The 22,611-nt window shown below is 45.3% G+C and overlaps 1 protein-coding gene across 1 annotated transcript; it reads right to left on the reverse strand.

Annotated features, from left to right (window-relative positions):
• Positions 1-416: 416 nt before the first annotated feature.
• Positions 417-18,357, reverse strand: ERMAP (erythroblast membrane associated protein (Scianna blood group)). The gene is made up of 12 exons (XM_047085072.1): positions 18,175-18,357; positions 12,964-13,053; positions 12,386-12,724; positions 11,834-12,112; positions 9,607-9,723; positions 9,026-9,058; positions 7,977-8,009; positions 6,181-6,201; positions 5,359-5,379; positions 5,234-5,260; positions 5,114-5,140; positions 417-2,979 (listed from the first exon to the last, which is right to left on the reverse strand). Exons 2-12 carry the CDS (start codon positions 13,046-13,048, stop codon positions 2,255-2,257), a joined length of 1,707 nt encoding a protein of 568 aa, XP_046941028.1. The 5' UTR covers positions 13,049-13,053; positions 18,175-18,357; the 3' UTR covers positions 417-2,254.
• Positions 18,358-22,611: the final 4,254 nt, after the last annotated feature.

Here is a 22,611-nt window from a genome sequence, read left to right on the forward strand (position 1 = left end):
GGATTTTTTTTCCCCAAGTTTTACTTAAAAAAAAAAAAAAAAAAGCCTAATCCAATACTCTCATATCTGCACAGTATTTCAGTACAAAGAGTAAAGAGTCTTGTCTTCAGAGCTAGATAATCTAGATTTATAATACCAGGTCTACCGCCTAGCCATTTGGAGCACCATTTTCCTCCCCCATAAAATCCCTGGCAGAATTGTTCTAAGGATTAAATGAGTTAAAGCTTCTGCTTCCACAATGTCAGTTCTCTTTCCAGCTGGTAAATTCTCTTGGGTGCAGCCAGTGTGAACAATGGGAATTAGATTAGGATATTCAGGAAAGTATGTTTGAAACTGAATATGAGTGAGTGAAATATAAATCCTACACACACACTATTGCTTATAAATTGATATAAATAAAATACTGAGAAGGCAGATCAGAAATAAAACTGTGGCTTTATTTCTAACTGTGGTTAAAGCTTGCTTGGGTGAATTCAAGGTTGTTCAAAAACCAATCCCATAATCTGCTTGTCTGTTACCAGTCCAAAGCCTTTCCCCACAACTTCTCGTTCATGTACAAAAGCAAACAGAATATTTCACCCATGCACTGTGATAGTTAACTTTATATATCAACTTGACCAGGCTACAGGGTGCCCATATATTTGGTCAAACATTATTCTGTTTCTGGAAGGGTGTTTTCGGATGAGATTAACATTTAAATTGGTAGAGTGAGTGAAGCAGAATGCTGTCCCTAATGTGGGCCTGCCCCATCCAATCAGTTGGAGGCCCGAATAGAACCAAAAAGCTGACCCTCTCCTACTAAGAGAGAATTCTTCTGGCCTGACAGTCTTCAGCCTGAACATCCACTTTTTTCCTACTTTTGGACTCAAATGGAAATATTGGTTCTTCCTGGGTCTCAGGCCTGTCAACCTTGAAACTGGAACTACACCATTGGCTCCCCTGGGTCTCTGACTTGCTGACTAACCCTGCAGATAGCTCTTGGAAAGTGCCAGCCTCCATAATCATATGAGACAATTCCTTGGAATAAATCTCTTTATACATGTAAAGATAACACAAATACATTTTTCTCTGGAGGACCCTAACTATTAAAAGCACCAACAGAGAGAACTTCTGACAGAAAGATCTAGTTTCTGTTGGGTAGAACTGTGTGCTCATCTGCAAACTGATACCAGTACCTCCACAAAGAGGCCAGATCACCTTTGTGGAGTGACTTGAAAGTGAATAGGCTTCTTTCTGCAATCCACACCAAAAAATGAGGCTCATTATTTTATCCTCACACATGGTCTACCGACTTCCTATTTGAAATCAATACTCTCTGACCTAAGAGGCTATTTGCCACACAAGTAGTCAAGTCTACCAGAATGATGGTCTTACAGGAAAAAAAAAATGTCTCTACCTTTGTGGTTAAAACTACCATTTTTCTGGCTGGGCCTCTCTAAATCCCGGGAGGAGATTCAAAAGGGCCAGGGTAACAGACGAACTCATCCATGGCTGTTTTTTCAAGGTCACACACACAGCTGGGCTGCTGTGTTTGAAGCTGTGTGTCCCAGCTCCGTGATTGTACTCTGCAGTCTTTTGGGGATTATAGCTACCTCATTTAAAATTCTTATACCTGGTTATCATCAATAGGTAAGTTAGCTTTGAAAACATGTACATTAGCTCTGGATGTCAGGACACTATGCTGCAAAAAAGCATCAAGGAAATAGAAAAGAAAGGATGGCCTGTTTTACCCCTCTAGCTGACCTACCCCCTGTTCCAGAAGAAAGAAGGAAGAGTGTGTGACCCAAAAAATGTTTACTTTTAAAAAGCTGACTTTGGGAGCTAGAGGCCTGCCCTGAGAAAAGAAGAAACGCCATTCTGGAGGGGATCAGAGAAAAGTCAGGGACTGGGCACCATAACTTCATGACTAAGAGGTCAAGAGCAAGCTGAAGTAGAGTGAAGTTCCTCTATAAATAGCCCCTCGAGTAGAGAACACCTGTATCTTGGTGACACACATTCACCATCACCACCTAAACTTAATGTGATTGTTCGTCTGGTTTTCAAGAATTCTTCCAGGGCAGTGGGAACTTTAAGTCCCCAGAAGGATGACAGAGTTTAGAACTGAGCCCTGGGAGGAAGGTGATTTGAACAGAAATCACAAGGTTTAGATTTGGGGAAAGGAGATGAGATGTTTCAGAATCAGGTGTTGGGCCAGGAGCCTAAAATGCAGGGCCCGGTGCCGGACCTTCAGGGGGGCAGATAATGAGACACAGCCCTAAAAAGAAGGAACTTTGAGCCCCTGAAGGGCAGGGCCAATGTCAGAAGGCCAGGGCAGGATCATATCCCTGAGTGGGGAAGGCTCCGGTGCTTGAGGGGGGAGTAAGGAAGGGTCCACCTTCATGGCCACGTCTCCATTAGCCTGGCCTTTTTCTTCTGGCTTGGGGACAGTTGATGGCTCTGATTTCTGGAGTTCCGAGCAAATGATTAGAGGCGCTGTATTTTTCCCTCCATCATGAAGGCAAGGCTCGAAGAAAGGGCGAAGGGGGCCAGAGAAACTGTGGGTGAAAGTAAAAATGTGGGATCTGCTGGTCACATTGTAGAAGGAAATGACTCCAGCTTCATAGTCTAGGAAAACCCCCACACACCGTGGGGGCTCTTTCAGGCGCAGGATGGTCTGCGGGGATGTGAGAGCTTCATACTTCTTCTCACTACTCTGTCTTACAAGCCAGTGTCCATTGGCCGGCGTGGCGGTGACCTTGCCCTTCCTGCCCACAGACTCACTACACACCCCCAGGGCCCATTTGGTCTTGTCTCCCACGAACACCTCCCAGTAGTGACAGCCCGCCGTGAAGTACTCAGCTCCCAGGACGCTGACGACAAAGTCAAATCTCTGGGGGCCGTCAGGCACAGGCTGCTTTCTTTCTCCAAGTTTCACACGTCTCCGGTCCTCAGACAGCATGAGTTTGGGATGTGCTGTGTCCGGGTCCAGGGTCACTGCCACTGCAGAGAGTCACCGACAGGTGAGGCTGGGGAAGACAAGGTCTCAGATCCCCTGAGATCTTTGGGATCTTTGGGTAGCTTTGGAGGGAAAGATAATCCCTAGGCTGTGACCACTGTCATTGGTCTATTTGAGTCCATGGTTCTCCCTCCCCTATAAGTACTAGAACCAAAGAAAACTGTCTTCCAGTCCCCCAGGTCTGTTGGCGGTGTATTACGTGAAAGAGGAAAAAGTATTTCATCATCTGTGAAGCTGCCTTAATCCTTAGGAAATACTGCCTTTGTCTTCGATGTTCCAAAGGAATCTAATGTATGATAATAAACATGGGCTTTGACGTTAGATCCAGTAGCCAGCTAGGATGCCCCAGCTCTGCCACTCGCTGGTTATGTGATCTTGGGCTTGTTGTTTATCTCCCAACTTTAGTTCCTTCCTCTGTAAAATGGGAGTAGGGCTGTTGTACAGATTTGAGGAACTAATGCATGAGATAGTGCCGAGTTCACACAGTGAGGGTGTGATGCTCATTTTGGCAGCTAAAATGGGGCACCTGGGTGGCTCTGTCGGTTAAGCATCTGACTTTGTCTCAGGTCATGATCTCACAGTTCGTGGGTTCAAGCCCCACATCGGGCTCTGTGCTGCCAGCTCAGAGCCCAGAGCCTGCTTCAGATTCTGTGTCTCCCTCTCTCTCTTCCCCTCCCCTGCTTATCATCTGTCTCCCTCTGTCTCTCAAAAATAAGTAAACATTAAAAAAAATAAAATTATTGCTTATAATTACTATTGCTAAATGTTAGGATAGAGAAAAGGATTCAAAAGGATTCTTCCTTAAAATTGTGGACTATAAGGGTCACAGTGAGCCTGTCTCCTTCACCAAGTACAGAAAACAGGCTCTTCTTGGAGAGTAAATCCGTGAAATCTGTACTCAGTCAAGGTGATGGGAGGAAGCCAGACCTCGAATGTCAGAAGAGTTTGTGAGCTCCTGGAGTGCCAACCAAGGTGACCTGGTGTTCTCTTAAGTGCCAACTCACCGATTCTATTAGACCTGCCTGAAGGAAGACGTGTGGATAGAAGGGGGATGAGCAGCTGGAAAACTGATACGGACTACAAAGCAGTGAAAATAACAGGTCTCGTTAAAACAGCAGCAACAGATTGCAAGCTATTTCGGAATAAAATGAAAAGAGATGTGCAAATCTTTTAGGATGAGCCTGCGAAACTTTTGTGTAGTCCGCGTTGTTGGAGCTTCTGCGTCACCCATTCCCTTCTCTGAGAGTCTCAATCACCACGCCCCAAGAAAACTGATCATCAGAGAAAGAAGGATGTGGCAGGGGTGTGGAAAGAGACAAGAGCACTGGCTGTTGGCCCAGCTGTGGGATAGGAAGGACCTCCCCAACTTGAAAGCATGGAAGAGACAATACAGGAAAAGATGAATAAATTTGACTCCATAAAAAACAAAATGTTCATACATAAAAAAATAATACTATAGGAAAAGTAAAATGAAAATGTCAGAAAAATAGAAAATGTCAGAAAAATAAAAGTCAGAAAGTCTGACATAGAAAATGTCAGAAAAATAAAAGTCAGAAAAATAATTTGTGAAAAACATGACAAAGAACTAGTATGCTTTATATAGAAATAATATCCTCACAAATCAAAAAGTAGGCAGAACAGGGGCGCCTGGGGGGCTCATTCGGTTAAGCGTCCGACTTCGGCTCAGGTCACGATCTCACGGTTCAAGAGTTCGAGCCCCATTTTGGGATCTGTGCTGAAAGCTCGGATTCTGTGTCTCCCTCTCTCTCTGCCCCTAACCCACTGGCACTCTGTCTCTCTTTCTCAAAATAAATAAGCATTTAAAAAAAAAAAAAGTAGCCAGAACAGGACAGGAGCAGACAAGTCACAAAGATGAAATGTGAATAACCAACAAACCTAAGATAAATCTCAAAACTCATAGAGAACTCATAGGAAGATCAAAACAAAGAGGGGAGACTTTCTAACTCTAAATGTGAACCCCAAAATCACAAAGATTTTTCAAAACTGATAAGCAGATAATCAGATTTGATTTTTACAAAGTTCTAAATGACAGTCTGAATTCCTCAGGACCAGAGCAATGGGCTCTGAAATGTGGATGATTTGGCTGGTGTGACTTACCAAAGTGCAGCCGGGCCCTCCTCCAGCCTGGAAGACGTAAAGGGGATGCCTGAGTTTAAGGACAGAGAAATGGGGAAGTCTTGGGGCTTGGGGGTCAAATGCAGGGAAAGTGTACCTCACCTGAGTTCGCTGCAGCTCTCTTCAACTCTAATAAAAGAAGAAACCAGGGGGTGAGCTATCACTGGAAACACAGAATCCACAGGAGACAAGGTGATACAGGAGTTATAAGCACGTGGGACACTTACTCAGTTCATTCCGGAGGGTCTCTAAAGAAGAAACACAGTTGGACCAATCAGAACAAGGGCGTCGACCTGCCCAGAATGCTGCGGTCCCATCCCAACCACACCCCCACATGAGATCCTGGGGAGCAATGCCCTGAGCTTCCCCAGTGACAGGGCCGGCAAGAGCAGTGGGCCCCCAGCCGTGGGCCAGCGCGCCCCAGAGACACCGCAGAGGGTCACCAAATTCCTGCGGCCCCCACAACTTCCCGGCAGACCAAGTAATAACACATCTTCTACACACAGGTCACGACAACATCAACATTTGTAGATGTTGCGGGAGAAGCCTAAAATATCAGTTCACTTGAAACTACCACCGAATTTCCACTAGATTTTCTTCTGTATGTTTCCTCAGTGTAAAATAAAATAGACACGTCACGTGCCTGAAGACTTTTTTTGTTATAAAGAGGTTCTCATTCGTGAAGTGGGGGAGACCCACTTCTCCACACGTTCACTTTAAAGAGGATGCACATGCTTTGGATCCCACCTAAGGGAATGTCCCCCCCTAGGTGATCAAAGGGGGTCTTCCAGGCGGCTTCCCCTTTGGGAGGTACATCTCTTCCCGGTAAAACAGTTCCCGCATAGAGACCGGATAACAGTTATGCGGGAAAGAGGAACAGGGAATAGTTGAGAAAAGAGGGCTGTGGGAGCCAGTATATCCCCAGCCCCCAGGGCCTCAAGTACCCTTGCCCCCCTCTTCTGCCCCAACGAGTGAAACTGAGACACTCATCCTAGAGCAAAGATGTCAGCAGAAGGAGGTCTGAGCCACAGGTGAGGAGCAGAACTTACTGAGCACTTTATGGAGCCTTCCTAAAACAAACAAACAGAAAAAGGCACAAGTGAACACATGTGGCCACTTTATCCCTGGGACGCACGCGGGAAGGCTCATGGCTCCGTCCCCTACAGTGAAGGGGGCGATGACCATCCTGTCGGCCCCTAATCCAGTCACATCTCTCAAAGCTCAGACCCGTGAACCTGGCGGCGCCACTTTCCCCAGTGACCCAGGCTGCCCAGAATTTCGGTTTCTCCCTTCTCTTCCCTTTTTGCCCGGCTCCTTTTCTCTTTCTGTCTGAGTGTTTCTGTACATTTGTGACTGTGTGTGCACGGGTGTGTCCCTTGCTCTCCTTCTATAACCTACTGTTTATAATAGCTATGGTGTCCAGCGGGAGGCCTATAGCATTGGCTTGTTGGCTTGTATTGTTCTCGACAGTAACTCTGCTGAAGAACTGCAGAGAGATTGGTAAATTTGGAGATCCCAGGTCTTGGGACATAAACTGTACGCTCCTGAGACTACTGTGCTTGTGGCTTTTCTGGAGGCGCCATTCAGCCCACATTTTCTCCTAGCACTGGCCTTGCCAGAGAACTAAAGTTACACGTTCGAGTTCACTGCCAGGCCCTGTGCTAAGGGCGGGGCATGTGTTAGGCATTAGGCACTTGGGCAGTGAAACCGAATACAATACAGCCCCCAAGGAGCTTATGGTTGATTTTTACTATTCCCACTACTAACAGTCTCCATTTATTGTGTCCTGTTCTCATAACGAGGTGGGCACTGAACCCCCTCCACCATGTGAGGTGCATACAATTAGTATCCCCATTTTATAGAGTAGTTGTCTGAGGCTCAGAGGGAGGTGGAAATTTGCCCAGGTGACCAGGCTAGTAAGTGGCCGAGGAGGCAGGATTGCAACCCACATCCGTCTGGCTCCCAATCAGAGGTCAGCCCCACTACACCACCGTTCCTTCCGCTCTTGAACAGAGCAGCCATAGCATCCCTGAGTTGTGCACGCACCCACACTTCCATCGCCTTGGAGGAGATGTAAGCAGGGAGGAGAGGAGATGCTGAAATCGGTGCACATAGAGCCATTTCTGGTCCAGTGACTTGTCTTCCCAGCAAGACCTTAAGGGCATAGCCCCTGTTTGTTTGTGCCCTGAGTGTCTAACTTTTATGCTCAGTGGCTTACAGCAGACACTCGATTAATGAAGATGAAATGGCAGGAAGAAAAAGGAGTACCAGGCTTTGTAATAAGTTTTGTCTAGTTGAGTCCTGAAAACAATCAGGTGAGGGGACTTACTGTCCCCATTTTACAGATGAGAAAACTGAAGCTCAGAGCAGTTAAGTGCCTTGTCTAAGGCCGGTAAGTGGCAGAGCAGTGATCTGAGCCAGGTATCACTGACCCAGTCGCTGACTCCAGAGCCCGTGACCCTCCCATCGTATGATACCGCCTCTCTCGGTGCAAAAGTTATATGGATTCCTCAGATTTTTCATACACCCCACATGACCATAATAACACCTTTCTAAATAGTAAACAGACCTTCTTTTTCAGTGATTGACAGAAAGGCTGGTGCAGGGACCTCAGGCCAATCCAGACCCGTGAATGCTGATCAAGTGCACCCCCTCACCATGGCCACCGGCCCTATAACCCCTTGATATTGGAAAGTGAATTCCAATAATATTAATGGAAAATGTGTGTGTGTGTGTGCGCGTGTGTATAAAGTATGTATCATAGACTGTCAGCATTCATGTAGAAATAGAAAGAATATGTTCTTTGTTATTTGTTCCCTACTCTTTATTCTACACATATAATTACCTTTTTCTTTTGCGTGGTCTGAGAGAAGATTTTCTAGAGAAAGAAAAGTAAATGAGATTCTGTGCCGTTACTCTGAAGGTCCCCGATGCCTATTGAGTTCACCTGCTCTTGAACCTCCCTGTCTCCACCTCCACCTCCCTGACCCAGGCCCTCACCATCTCTCATCTGGATGACAGAAGTGGTACCCCCCAACCTGCCCCCACATCTTGTCCCATTGCTCCCTCTGGTCCTTTCTCAACACTGCAGCCGGAGAGAGCTTCTCGAAGCACAATTCTGGCCAAGATTGCCTGGTTCACTGCTTTACCACTGCTCTGATAGGAAAGACCAAAACCCTTCACGTGATCTACAGGGCGTCACCTGGGCTGACCCCTGCTAAGTCCACAGCCTCATCCGCTGTCATCTTTGGCCTCATTTCCACACTGTGTTTCTTTCACATGCTGTTCCTTCTGCTGCACATGGTTTTCTATTCCCTCTTCCCTCCAGCCCGTCTGTCTTCCAGATCACACATCACTTCCTCAGGGCCCCCCTCTCCTGTCCCTGAAGCTTGGTTGGTTCCTCCTGGTTACAGTCTTTACAGCCCTTAGAACTCCCTCTTGTGGCATCTGTGCACAATTTGTTTGTATAATCATTTCATTCACATATGCTTCCTTGATTAGACTGAACGCCCCAAGAAGGCACAGACTGTGTGTGTTTTTACTCACCGTTGTGTCCCCAGCCTCCAGTATGGTCTGGGGTGCTTCAGAGACAATTACTAATTGTTGAACGAATAAAAGCTTCCCCCACGTTAGATCTACATGACTCCCACAGGAGTGGAGAGCAAGACCAAGGAATGAGTTCACATACAAAAACCACCAAACATACTGGAAGGCAAGCTGTGACAAGTAAGAGTCTGCAAAAACTGGAAATGGCAGGTATAGACCCCCCCCACCACCCCTGCCACCAGGACATCAGATGTTGGGACTTTCAGGTGCACAATTTAAATCAGTGGTCATTGGGAGCACAAAACCAATAAAACACAGTAACATCCCCACCAAGCTCAAGACACTTACCTACCTCCACCACCTGTTCATAGAGAAGCTTCTCTGGAAGAAGGAAAGATGTGTCAGCTCAGTTAAAGGAAGGACTTTTTCTAGTAGGCAGGGTTGTCCAAAGATGGCCCACGCAAGCTGTCTGAGTAGGACTTTGCTCCTCGTCCCTGTGGGTGTGTGACTATTTGAAAGGATTAGAGATCTTCAAACCATCAGATGGGGAAAGGAGTGTTGGCTTATACGACTTTCAGGATCCTTTGTGACCCCGAGATCCTATGAAATTCAACCACATTCACAGGGGTTTTATCTAATGGATAGCACTGCATTTCTTAATTAATTAGAAGACTGGCACGATCAGTATTTTCCTAATTTATCAGAAGATGAGAATTCACAGCTCTGCCCAGGAGCTTTCTGCAGTTTCTTTGACCCTCTCTGCAATGTGAGTCCCACAGCATGGCTCTACCAGTTTGCTCTCAGCCAGCTTGCAGGGTCTGCAACCTAGGGAAAACTCATGTCCACGTCTACTTCCTCCCGGCCATTTCCTAGAGAAGCCTCAGTCCCACTTCTCAGTCTCGGCCGGGACTCCCTTACCACTTAGTTACCTTTGGATCTTTTTTGCTTCCAAATGAGGCAAACGCCTGCCATGATGAGAAGCCCCAGGAAAGGCAGGATCACAGCAAGAGCCATTGCTGAGGAGGAGATCTTCCCTGGAGATGGGGCTGAAACAGAAACCGCCAATGACCACCCTCAAAGGGCCCCACTTCAGATGGCAGGCGGCTCAGGCACATCCCAACCATCTCCATCAAGTTTAGGGAGAGACCTCCGGCCAAGACAGGTGAGTGTCTTTGCTTCTCTCAGTAACTCCAACCCTGGATGACCCGGGGACAACTTTAAAGTGAGATGCTCGACTCTTAGGAGTGGTGTTGATGCTCCCGCCCGAAGACAGTGGGTTAAACTCAGCCTTTCAACCACAACTTCGTGCTGCCTTATATGAAACCATTATCTGGGGACTTTGGAGGATAGGAGGTACTTCCTCAGGGGCCACCTCCACTCTTCTCATGAGTACCCACCTGCCTCCTTGTCAAGTGAAACAACAGTCAGTGACATCTTTGCCCTGAGCCCTAGCAGCAGGGGCAGAACAAATTCTGGGGTGCTACAGCAGTAGACTAAAGCCTAGCCAGGAATAAAGGAGAAAGGAAAGAAGAAAAAAAGAGCAGAAGAGGCTCCGTGACAAGTGGTGGAGAGCCTAGGCTGGATGCGAGACCTCACTCAACATTATGTGACCCTGAGCGAGAGACTGAGCCTCCCCAAGCCTGGCTTACCATCTGTAAAATAGAGATGATAATAATCCTTGTTCCACTGGGTTGTTGGGAGATTTAAAAGGATCATGGGGCACCTGGGTGGCTCAGTCAGTTAAGCATCTGACTCTTGGTTTTGGCTCAGGTCATGATCTCACGGTTCCTGAGTTCCAGCTCTGCATCGAGCTCTGTGCTGACAGGGCAGAGCCTGCTTGGGATTATTTCTCTCCCTCTGTCTCTGCCCCTCCCCTGCTCTCTTGCTCTCTCTCTCTCTCTCTCTCTCTCTCTCTCAAAATAAATAAACTTAAAAAAATTAAACAATAGATAAATAGGGGCATCTGGGTGGCTCAGTCGGTTAAGCCTCCAACTTCGGCTCAGGTCATGATCTTGCAGTTTGTGAGTTTGAGCCCTGCACTGGGCTCTGTGCTGACAACTCAGCCTGGAGCCTGCTTCAGATTCTGTGTCTCCCTCTCTTTCTGCCCCTCCCCAGATCCCTCTCTCTCTCTCTCTCATTCTCTCAAAAATAAATAAACATTAAAAATTTTTGTTTAAATAAAGAAAGGGATAGGCAGGTAAAGCACTTAGCACTCAGTGAGAGGCAGTGGCAGTAGTAAGAGAAGGGAGGGGGCAGAGGTCATGACCCTTGCTTACTCGGGACCCCAGGCCACAGTCTATCTTTCTGGGCTCTAAAACCACTCTGCTCTGCCACATGGCCTCCATGTCTCAAGGATCTTTAAAAGGTTCATACCCCTTTAACCCCTCAATTCTACTTCTAGAAACACATTCTAAGAAAATAATCAAAGTCACTTGCCAAAATATGTGCAAAGGTGTCCACTGCACCACTCATTATAATAGGAGGAAAAATTAGAAACCATCCAGATGTCCAGAAATAGGGCTTCGATTAATTTTATTCAGCTATAACCACACAATGAAGTACTATGTAGCCCTTAAAGATCACGTTGCAGAGAACTACTGAAGGACATGGGTGGAAAATGCTCATGACATTAGAAGTGGAAAGGAAGAAGACACCAGGTAGAAAATTACATACGTGCAAAGACATACGCACTCAGAGATACACGCACACAAGACAGTCTTGAAAGAAATGCCCCAGGGCCCCTGGGGTGGCTCAGTCCCTTAAGCGTTGGGCTCTTGATTTCCGCTCAGGTCATGATCTCATGGTTCCTGGGATCCAGCCCCGCATTGGGCTCTGTGCTGACAGCATGGAGCCTGCTTGGGTTTCTCTCTCTCCTCTCCCTCACCCCCTCCCCCTCCTTGTGCTCTCTCTCTCTCTCTCTCTCAAAATACATAATTTTTTTTAATGTTAGCAGTTCTCTCAAATTTATGACATTATAGGTCATTTGTTGGTTTCTTTAAAATGTTCCTCGTTTTGTTTTTTTTTTTTCAAGTTTTCTACTGCAAACATGTGTTACTCTTAGAATTTAAAAAAAATGTGAAAATTCTTTATAAGGTTTCCACTAAGGTAGGAGTTTTCACCAGGGGCTTCAAGCCCATTTATGGCCCCAGCTTTTACCTGCTATGACCATGGCTGCCGTCTTCTCTTGGCCAAGGGCCAAGTTGCGGAAGGTGCAGGACACGTTCCCCAGCGTGCTGTCCCTGACTCTGCTGGACACCGCTGTCCGGAAGAGCCCAGCTTCCAGGGAATGGGCCTCTGACAGCGATAGAAGCACCCTGCCCTGAGGGTCTCTCCACTCGGCCCAAGGCTTTGGGAACCATCCCGCCGACCTGCACACCAGCTGGATCCATCCAGCGTCGTAGCCCTTCACGTGGATGTAAGGGTCAGAGCCTACAACTGGGAGGGGGACAGGGAACAGAGAGGCCTGGCCGTGGGGGCGCGGTCCCCGCGGGAGCCCTCCCCCCCTTCCCACGGTCTCCGGGGTGGGGGGCAGCAGGGGCTGCTCACGGCACGTGCATGCCCACCCTCTCCCCACCTTCATCCTCCTCCCCACGGGGTGAGACAGTCTCTGGCTTCATCCTCATACCTTCTCCAATCCGCCCCTGGGGTAACTGCACCCCACGATTCAGATCTTGGGGGCACCTCAGTCCCCCTTGGACAATGACTAACCAGCCACCTGCAGGGTCACGGTGCCCTCTCGAGTCAGGTTTCCGATCTGGACCTGGCATCGGTACTGCCCTCGGTCCTCCAGCCGGACCTGGCGGATCTCCAGGCTGACGCTCCCCTCTCGGGCGTCCCTCCGCATGGCCGTTCGCCCCTTGTACTCCGGCATCACGCCTTCCTCCCGGTCTTTCCCGTCCCGGAACACGTGCACCGCCTGGGAGCGGTCCGGGTGTGGGGACCGCAGCCACGTCACCGCGGTGGGCACGGTGACCGGCCACAGGGCGAGCGGGCAGGGCAGCTCGGCTGTGCCCCCTAGCGGGGCCAGGTGGAAGTTGCCGGTGTCCCCTGTGCGGTGCGGACAAAAAAGGGACAAGGGCGTCTGGGAGGGATGGGAGCGCAGGAGCTGTGCCATGGACGAAGGGGACGTCTTGGGGAAGGGCAGGGCCTGGGAAGGGCCTGGGAGAGGACTGGGGGGGGCGGGGGGGGGGGGAAGAAATGAACGCGAGAAGAAATAAGGCCCCCTTGCGCTTGGGTCTCCTTCCCGCAGACGTCCCGGACACGGGAAGAGGTTCACAAACTCCTACCTGACACACGCATGGGCAGGCAGAGGAACACGAGTGCCACGAGGCAGCCGGAGAGCCAGGCGCCCGAGGAGCTTGCCATCTCCATCCGAACTAAGAGGACAGACACAGGGAGACACCAGAAAGGGCTGGTGAGCTTGATGAGGGAACGGGGACAATGGAGGAGGTGGGGGCGCAGGCACCAGCCACACAGCAAGCACTCGAATCCCACAGCCCAGCTTGGCTACTTACCTCCATGGAAACTCGTGACTTAACTTCTCTGAGTAACCTTGTGACTGAGGCTCTGCTTCTCCATCTTTAAAATGGGTATAATAACTGTGCCTCCTTGCAGGATTATTGTGAGGATTGGAGGAGGTAAGTGCTCAACATGGAAGCCGTGACTGAGGGCCATGGTGACAGGGAGGCTGAGACACTGAGTGTGATTTCAAAGGTATAGGCAGGGGTCTGGAGAAACAAGAACTTACACCCGGAACTAACCAGGTGCACACCAGAATATAGGCTTCTTCTAGCATTTAGTGTCTCAAGCCAGGCTTGGCAAGGGCCTGTTGCTGGCCCTTTCACAGTTGCCCTTCCATGCACAGTGGATTCAAGTCTTAGCTCCATTCAGGTACTAGCTCCGTGTCCCTGGGAATATTGTTTAAAATCTGTGGGCCTCCAGTGTTTAATCTATAAAGGGGGGAGCTTCTTCCCAGATGCAAGGAGATAATGCATGGAAAGCACTTGCCGCAAATGCCTGGCAGAAAAAGTGCTCAATAAAAGTGCTGTAGTTGTTATTACTAAATTATCTTGTGCATTAACCACAGTTTAGTTATTACTAAATGCACCTTGCGCATTAACCAAAAGGACACCCTAGAGGATTCCCTACTATAAAACTCTCCCCACCTACTTGCGACTGCCTGAAATTCCTTTAGCGGGAACCAAACCTTTTCATGCCACAACCGGGGATGAAGTTTAAAGGTAAAAAACACTCCAGGGAAGAGATAATGTCTCTTGAATTCTCCCCAAGATTTCAAATCCTTTCTAAAGAGGAGGGTTTTTGTAGAAGTCCTCAGGTCAGGTCCCGGAATGTCTTGGAATAGGGCAAAAAGAGACTTGGAGGAGGTGGGGCCATCAAAGGGGGGAGGAAAAACGGAGGATGGACTTAAGCTTTGAACGAATTTCCAGTTCTGTTTCTCTCATGGCAAACAGCACACTGCTTTAGGGTTGTTTTTGTTTCATTTGTTTTTGTTTTTCAGTCACGACGCATGTAATATCCATCTCTAATCCCCTAGGGTTGCAAATGGCAACACAGCACTAGGACACACTGAGGTTAGGATGACAATTAGGACATTTTCCCCCCCTCTATCCCCCCCACTTTCCCACAGGTTACCAGCTACTCAGAAACTGAATAGAGAAGTTAGGCAAAGGAGACACATATTTCATGTGTCTTTTTTTTTAAGTGTGTATTCTGTTGTTGGGTAGAGGGTGACAAGTGTAATGTAAGGTCCTAGCTTTTTTTATTAAAGATGTGACTTTCATGCATAATCTCATCTGAGAAGAGCAAAGAGTAAGCCAATGGGAAAATTCCCAAGAATCTAAGGCTAAATAAAGCCAAATGGTAAAAGAAAAGCTAGTAGACCTAGCGAACTGAGGGCTGGAGTCAGATGCCTTGGTTTCTGTCTTGTCTTGGTCCCTAACTGACTATGTGACTCTATAACTTTGAGCAAATCACTTAAACTCTTAGACCCTGAGTCTCCTGTCTTGCAAATAGGAGATTCACTTACATTTGCTGAATTCATTGTAAGTTGGGAAGGAAGAAGAGGTAAAGAAACGTTACTTGGGGGCACCTGGATAGCTCAGTCGGTTAAGCATCCACCTTCAGCTCAGGTCATGATCTTGCAGTTTGTGAGTTCGAGCCCCACGTTGGGCTCTGTGCTGACAGCTCAGAACCTGGAGCTTGCTTCCGATTCTGTGTCTCCCTCTCTCTCTGCCCCTCCCCCACTCACACTCTATCTCTCTCTGTCTCTCAAAAATAAATAAAACATTAAAAAAAAAAGAAATCTATTTGCCTTTGATTCAGTAAGAAATATTCTGGAAATCTACTCTAAGAAAAGAATCTTAAATATAAAAGGTCACATGATCTCAGCAGTATGTTTATAAAAGTGAAAAACTGGACTATCTATAGGTACATCAATAAGGAAATGACTAAGTAAATTATGGTTCATCAAGCCTGTGTTTCAAATGATTAGCTTCAAAGTAACAATGATGTGTTAAAATCAAAATACAAAATAACATATTTACAATGATTATAACTAAAGAGTGTGTAAGAAAGGAGTTGAGAGGAAGTCCTATAAAATATGAATATTCATAATTAAGGTGTTGGTGGGGCACGTGCGTGGCTCAGTCAGTTAAGCATCCAGCTTTGGCTCAGGTCATGATCTCACAGTTCGTGAGTTCAAGTCCTGTGTTGACAGCTCAGAGCCTGGAGCCTGCTTCAGATTCTGTGTCTCCCTCTCTCTCTGCCCCTTCCCCACTTACAGTCTGTCTCTCTCAAAAATAAATAAACATTAAAAACATTAAAATTAATTAAGGCATTGGAAATATAGACAATTTTTTCTCATCTCTATTTCCTAACTTATTAATAAAGCATAATAAAATAATAAAAAGACATAACACAAAACTAAATTTGGCAAAAAATAAATTCATTTATTAAGGGATTTTGATTAGATGGAGCTTTTCTTAACCGACTGAGCCACCCAGGCGCCCCATAGATGGAGCTTTTCTAACTCCAGTATACGATGAAAAGGAAAAATTATATATCGAGTGTTTGTCTTGCAGTTCTTTGCTAGAAATAACTTAATTTGGAAACTTGATGCCTACATTTACAAAATTACGAAGAGCAGGATTAGCCAGATTGTAATTTTGAGAGCCTTCAGAGGGCAGAGCGGTGCTGAAGGAGAACCAGGGGATTCAATGTACGTTTCCAAGTCAGATGGGGAGAAGAAACCTAAGTAAGATCGGGAGGAGAAACAAAAGATGGTAGAAGGGGGACAGAGTAGAAGAAAAAGACTGAAAGTATAAAAGGGCAAACAGACAGTGCGTGGGAATCCTCCGTCACCGGCTCTCTGGGTACTACCTCTGCTATGAGTCCCCCCATAGTACAGCAGGTCCCCCAAACACATTGTTAATCTAATTAGGTATTTTTTCATTCCTATACCTGAACTTTAACTTTTGCTTTGTGCTTATCCAACTTCAAGGAACTAAAAGCCATCTTCCCTATCTTCCCTGGTCGTGGCTATAACTTCTCTTAGACTCTGTGAGCCCGTCACACTTGCCCTCTGGGATGAGTGTTTCCTGCCCTGCCAGTCACCTGCCAGTCAGCCAGCTCCAGCTCACATCCAGAAGAGCCCCATGGCATTTCAGCCGTTTTTTAAAAGTTTTTATTAAATAAAATATATTGCTTTTTCTATCCTGTAGAAAATCTGGAAAGTATCAAAAAAAATAGGTAAAATTTTTAAATTTATTTTTTAAGTGTACATTTTTTTTAATGTTATTTTCAAGAGAGAGAGAGAGCAAGGGCGAATGTCGGAGGGGCAGAGAGGGGGACAGAGGATCCGAAGCAGACCCTGCAATGACAGCAGTGAGCCCAATGTGGGGCTTGAACTCACAAACCATGAGATCATGACTTGAGCCAAAGTCGATGCTCAACCGATTGAGCCACTTAGGTGCCCCTAAAACTTTTAAATCATCTGAAATCTCTCCACCCAGAGATATATTTCATCAATTTTTTCCATGCATGTATATAACTTTTTTAAAAAAATTGGACCATACCATATATGCTGCTGATATCTGTCATGTTCCCTAACCACTACATTATGTGCATTTTCCCATACCATCAAATATTCTTTTAATGACTTATGTGCCACGGATATCATGGATATTCGAGAATTTTTAAAGTAAATCTATATTGTAGGATATTTAGGTTGTTTTCCAACACACTGCTGTATTAAGCATCACTACCAGATAAGACCTGGAGGGCCGGAGTTAGAAGTCTGAGCCCTAATCTTGGTTTAGTCCCTAACTAACTGTTGACTTTGTAACTTTAAGCAAGTCATTTAAATTCTTAGGCCTTGAGGTTCCCATCTTTAAAATAGAGAGACTTTTAATTTGCACTGCCAAATTGCCTTCTAGAAAGGTCATATCAATTTACCGAAGTGAGGAAATTGCTTGTTTCCCTACAAGATTGCCATCACATGGCTTCATGTTTTTAAAAGAATCTTTGTTATTTTAATGAGTAGCAAAATGGTATCTCTTTTATTTTTTATTTATGTAAAAAATTTGTTAATGTTTTTATTCATACTTTGAGAGACAGAGAGACAGGGTGTGAGTGCGTGAGGGGCAGAGAGAGAGAGAGGGAGACACAGAATCTGAAACGGGCTTCAGGCTCTGAGCTGTCAGCACAGCGCCCCACACGGGGCCCAAACCCACGAACCGTGAGCTGAAGTCAGGCACTGAACTGACTGAGCCATCCAAGTACCCCAAATGGTATCTCTTTTAAAAGAACTAATGGTGTTTTGTTTTAATTTATTTTTTTTGATTACTTATTATTTGGACTTTGTCAGTTATCTAAATACTTTGTCCATTTTTTTATGTGGGCATCTGTCTCTTTAACGGTTTGCAAAATTCTTCACATAGCAACAATTTTCTTTCTACTACACATGTTGGAAATATGTTGTCCCCGGGCACCCATTTACGTTTAAGTTTTATTTATTTCTTTATTTATTTTACGTTTAAGTTTTAAAGAGTTTAATTTCAAAACCTTCTAAATCAGAAAAAACAAAACAAACAAACACAAAAAACCACGCACTGGAAGTTCCCTTGACAACCCCAAGCAGGCTAAGAAGACTCCTCAAATCTACTAATGATTGGTCTAGATGCACAGAGCATAGGACCTGGCTAATAAGAAGGACTAAATACATGACAGCTGTAATAATAATGATAACAATATTACTTCAGTGAGAATCTTTTTTTTTTTTTTCAGTGAGAATCTTTAGACAAAACCCATCCAGCCCCCTTGTCCCTCATCCTTTTATGCTCATTTCCACTTGCCCCATTTTGTCTTCTAAAACGTACTTGTGAGTAAGGAGAAAGGGAACAGTTTCTCCAACAAACTTGAGGATCCTGAGAAAGTCAAAGGACTAAGGAGAATGAAGAGGAGAGAGAGGGAGGACTCACCACCTTTGGAATCAGGGGCCCTTTGTCCCGCACGAGCAGACCTGGAGTCTCCAAGCTGGGAACGCTCCCTCCGTCCATCCACGGAGATCAGGCTTCAGGCAGGAGCATCAGGTAGGGCTGAGGTGAGCCTGGGAAGAGTTCATCTTTTATTCTCAGCCCTCAGCCCTCAGGCCTCAGGCCTCAGCCCTCAGCCCTCAGCCAGGGGCTTCTCCGGCCCCACACACTCCCCTCTAGCTGCCTCCTATACACCAACCAGCCACACCCTGCCTGTCCGCCCCTGATAAAGGAACAGAGCAGAAAGGAGGATCCCTAAAAGCGAGGGAACCTCCCAGTGCTACCTGCTGCGACGGAACTTTGCCCCAAAGCCTCCTTCCCCTCCCAGGCGGAGTGATTCCCTTCCATATATTTCCATCCTGTCGCGTTCTTTCTCACAAGCTCGCTGCCCTTTGCTTTCCATATTAGAGTAAAATTGAAGATTGGTTTCAAAGACACCCACCAATGAACCACCTTCCTTACCTCACTACCTTTATCTCCAGCTGCACCCTGACATGTGCTTTCTGGCAGACTTGCTGACTGTCTCCCAACATGTGATAAACCCTTTCCTGCCTGTCTTGCTTTCATAACATCCATAACTGCATATGCACAATATCCATAATTGTATCCTTAATAATGCAGTATATATCTTTATTTATCTTTGAACTTTGTAAAAATGTAATACATTGTACGTAATTCCCTGTGACTTCCTTTTTTTCACTCAACCTTAGTTTCTGAGTCTAGCAGACATCCGTGGTGGACACCATATCCCCTCAGCAACCCCCCTCCCCGGATCCTGGGGTAGCTGAAACTTGCAGGCAAGCTGCCAGCATGCCACCTCAAAGACCACAGGGTCTCTTTGCTTGTCTGACTCGGCTCTACACAAAGGGAAGGCTGTTCGACCTGTGTGCCGCCCAGAAGTTCAGGAACCTTAATGCCCTGAAGGGATCAACTGGGCAGTGACAGGCGTCAGTGGAAAAGGCTCCAGCCTCACACCCTGAGGGACAGTTCTGAGCTGTATTCTACGCGACACCTCAGAGTTGCCAGAGGAAATGAGCACAGTAGCGCACAGATGTCATTAGCTCAATAATGCACATTTTATTGGTTTTTTCTTCCTTTTCTTCTCACCCATTCCTGATTCCTGGGATCACCTCCTAACTCTTGCACTGAAGGACTCGGTTCACACTCTGCTTTTTGGTGGAGTACAGATTAAAATACTGAAATTCATCCAGATTGATTCAGAGAGCTCTGGTACGTTCCTTCACCACTGGGTGGTAGACATTGTATGAATATACCAACAGTGTGTCTATTCCCTCATTGATAAAAATGTGGGTTGTGCCTGGGCCTTTGCTTTTACAAACAGTGCTGCTGTGAACATTCTTTCCTGGCTCACAAGTGCAAGAGTTTCTCTAGGAGAGCAATGTGCTTGGTCCATGGGGTCCATGAACTCTGGAAGCCCCTGAGACCCTTTCCTGAGGTCCCCCAGTATTGTTAGGCTCGTAATAATACTAAACTGTTATTTGCTTTTTTCACTGTGTTGACATTTCATCTGCCATTGTGGGCTTGATAGCTTCCCAATAAAAAAAGATCATGCTCTTGAGATTGGTAGTGACATTAATAATTAGCGATTATTTGTTTTAGGGGCGCCTGGGTGGCTCAGTCAGTTAAGCATCCGACCTTGGTTCAGGTCATGATCTCATGGTCCATGAGTTCCAGCCCCACGTCGGGCTCTGTGCTGACAGCTCGGAGCCTGGAGCCTGCTTCGGATTCTGTGTCTCCCTCTCTCTGACCCTCCCCCGTTCATACTCTGTCTCTCTCTGTCTCAAAAATAAATAAACGTTAAAAAAAAATTTTTAAACGTAATTAGTGATTTTTTGACGTTATATAATGAAACGTGTCAACATTTGAAAGACCTGTGTAACTCAGTGAACCAGTAACTTCCAAATGACTAATGCATGTCTTGACAAAATCATGCAAAGGTAAAAGATCTACTCAAAATGCAAGAGAATTTCAGTGGTAACAGAGTCTGAAAAGTTCATTACTGGCTTATACATTTTAAAGTTGCTAGGAGAGCACATCTTAAAGGTTCCCACCACAACAAAGAAATGGTAATTATGTGACCCGATGGAGGTATTAGCTGACTTTATGGTGGTAATCATTTTGCAATATATAAGGGTATCAGATCTACAAGTTGTACGCCTATATGTCAATTTTATCTCAGTAAAGCTGAGAGAAAAAAAGACAAGAAAAGTTCACCGGGATGGCTGCAGATCCCATGCTGCAGTAACCTTTCAGAAACTACCATTGGCCAAGTTTGGCCAAAGTATCAAAGAAGAATATCCACAATTACTTGAGAAGGCGATTGAAATGCCCCTTTTCCAATCACATCCACTTCAACCACACAGCCTACTGCAGCGGATCAAATTTTTTAAGAGCTGATACGAGAATACAGCTGTCTTTTATCAAGCCAGACACTTAAAAGATGTACAGATGTGTGAAACAAAACCACTCTTCTCACTAATTTTTTTGTTTCAGAAAATAGCTGTTCTCATAAAACATATTTTGTTTATGTTAACATGTAAGGACATGTTTAAATGAAGTAATAATTTCTTAGTTTAATTTCTACTATGGCAAATTTCCAAAAATATAACCCATTTAAGGTACACACACACACACACACACACACACACACACACACACACACCCCTACATACATCATAATCCCTTGATATTATTTGATATCCAGTCTATGTTCACACATTTTCAATGGTGTCAGACATGTCTTTTTACACATGGTTTGTTCAAATCTGCATCCAAACGAGACGCACATGTTACATTTTGGGGTTCGGTTTCTAAAGTGCCTTTGTTCCATAATGATCTCTTTGCCCTTTTTTTTAAAGATTTTTGTCTTTATACCCTTGATTATTGGTAAAACTTAGAAATTTGTCTCGTACAATGTCCCACATTCTGGATTTGGCTGATTGCTTTCTAGTGGTATCATTTAATTTATTTCTCTATCCCTCATATTTCCTGTGATTTGGAAAGCTGGAGGTTTGATTAGATTCAGGTTCACTTCCAGACTGTGTGTCCAGGATGAGAGCCTTAACCTTTCTGTGTCTCAGTTTCCTTATCAGTAAATTGAGGATAAGAATGGTAACTACCTCACTGGGATAGTATAAGGACTAAATTAGTTAAAATATGTAAAATACTCAGAACAGAGCTTGACACCCAATATTTGGTAGCTATTATCATTATTTGAGGACAGCCTCCATCTTCAAAGCTAGAGACCAAAATAAACAACAAAAAAATAATCTAGGAAGTGAAAGGAAAGAGCAGAAAATTACACCTGATGTCCTCAGGTATATGAAATGAGAGAAGGTCCTGAATCCACAACATGAAAGCAAGAGGTTGCCAAAAGAAAAGTCAGGTACCAGGAAAAACTCAGAAATTACAATTTTGGAGCAGAAATGAGAACACTCAACAGAAGAAGCAGGGGATGAAGTTCAGGAAAATCTCTTATAAACTAGAGCAAAACCAAGAGGTGGAAAATGAGAAAGAAAAAATTTTTAAAACAAAGGACTCTATCACAGAGAAAGTCTCCCAAAATCGAACACTACACGTTTCCTGACTGAAAGGGAGTATCTACTACAATGAATGAAAAAGACTTACCATGACAAGTCATTATGAGCGTTCGGAACACCAAGGATGAAGGAAAAACCTATACCCTAAAAAATTCTGGAGAACAAATGAACAAACAAAAATTACACGGGAAGTAACAGAAATCAGAATGAAAATCAGATTTCTCAAAAGTCTAGCCACATGAGAAGCTAAAAGACAACGGATCAATACCTTTAAAATTCCAAGAGAATTTGATTTCCAGTCTGGAAATCTGTACCCCGCCAAACTGTCAAATGTGAGAGTAAAATAAAGCCATTTTTAGACAAGCAAGGTTTCAAACATTTACCTCCCATGAACCCCTTCTGGGGAGGTTACTGGAGAATGCACTCTTCTAAAGTGAGAGAATAAACCACAAATGGGAAGATCCAGGACACAACGGATTTGGCACCGGGGAGAAGAGATGGGAATCCCCAGAATGTGGTTAGGGGAAGTCCTACAACAACAGTTGCCTAGTGAGGCCAAGACGATAATTTGGAGAGAAGAGGATGGGCCTAAGGAAGGATGTCTCCAATTAAAAAAAAAGAAAAAAAAAAAGACACTGAAAGATCACCAGATTCACGTGACCAGATCAAGAGATGTTTTATAGTCCAGATGGAGAATTTGGGGAAGAATTAACAATAGATGCATACATAACTAAGTGAATGGGGGGGAAAAGGCAATTTTTGACTATAGGAAAAAAAATTATTCAATAAAGTGAATGTAACCTCAGTATGGTATACACCTCAA

This window comes from Lynx rufus, unplaced genomic scaffold (genome assembly GCF_022079265.1).
Source record: "Lynx rufus isolate CCGP_SWC_20201006 ecotype Redwood Valley unplaced genomic scaffold, mLynRuf1.p SCAF_2, whole genome shotgun sequence".
NCBI classification, from domain to species: Eukaryota; Metazoa; Chordata; class Mammalia; order Carnivora; family Felidae; genus Lynx; species Lynx rufus.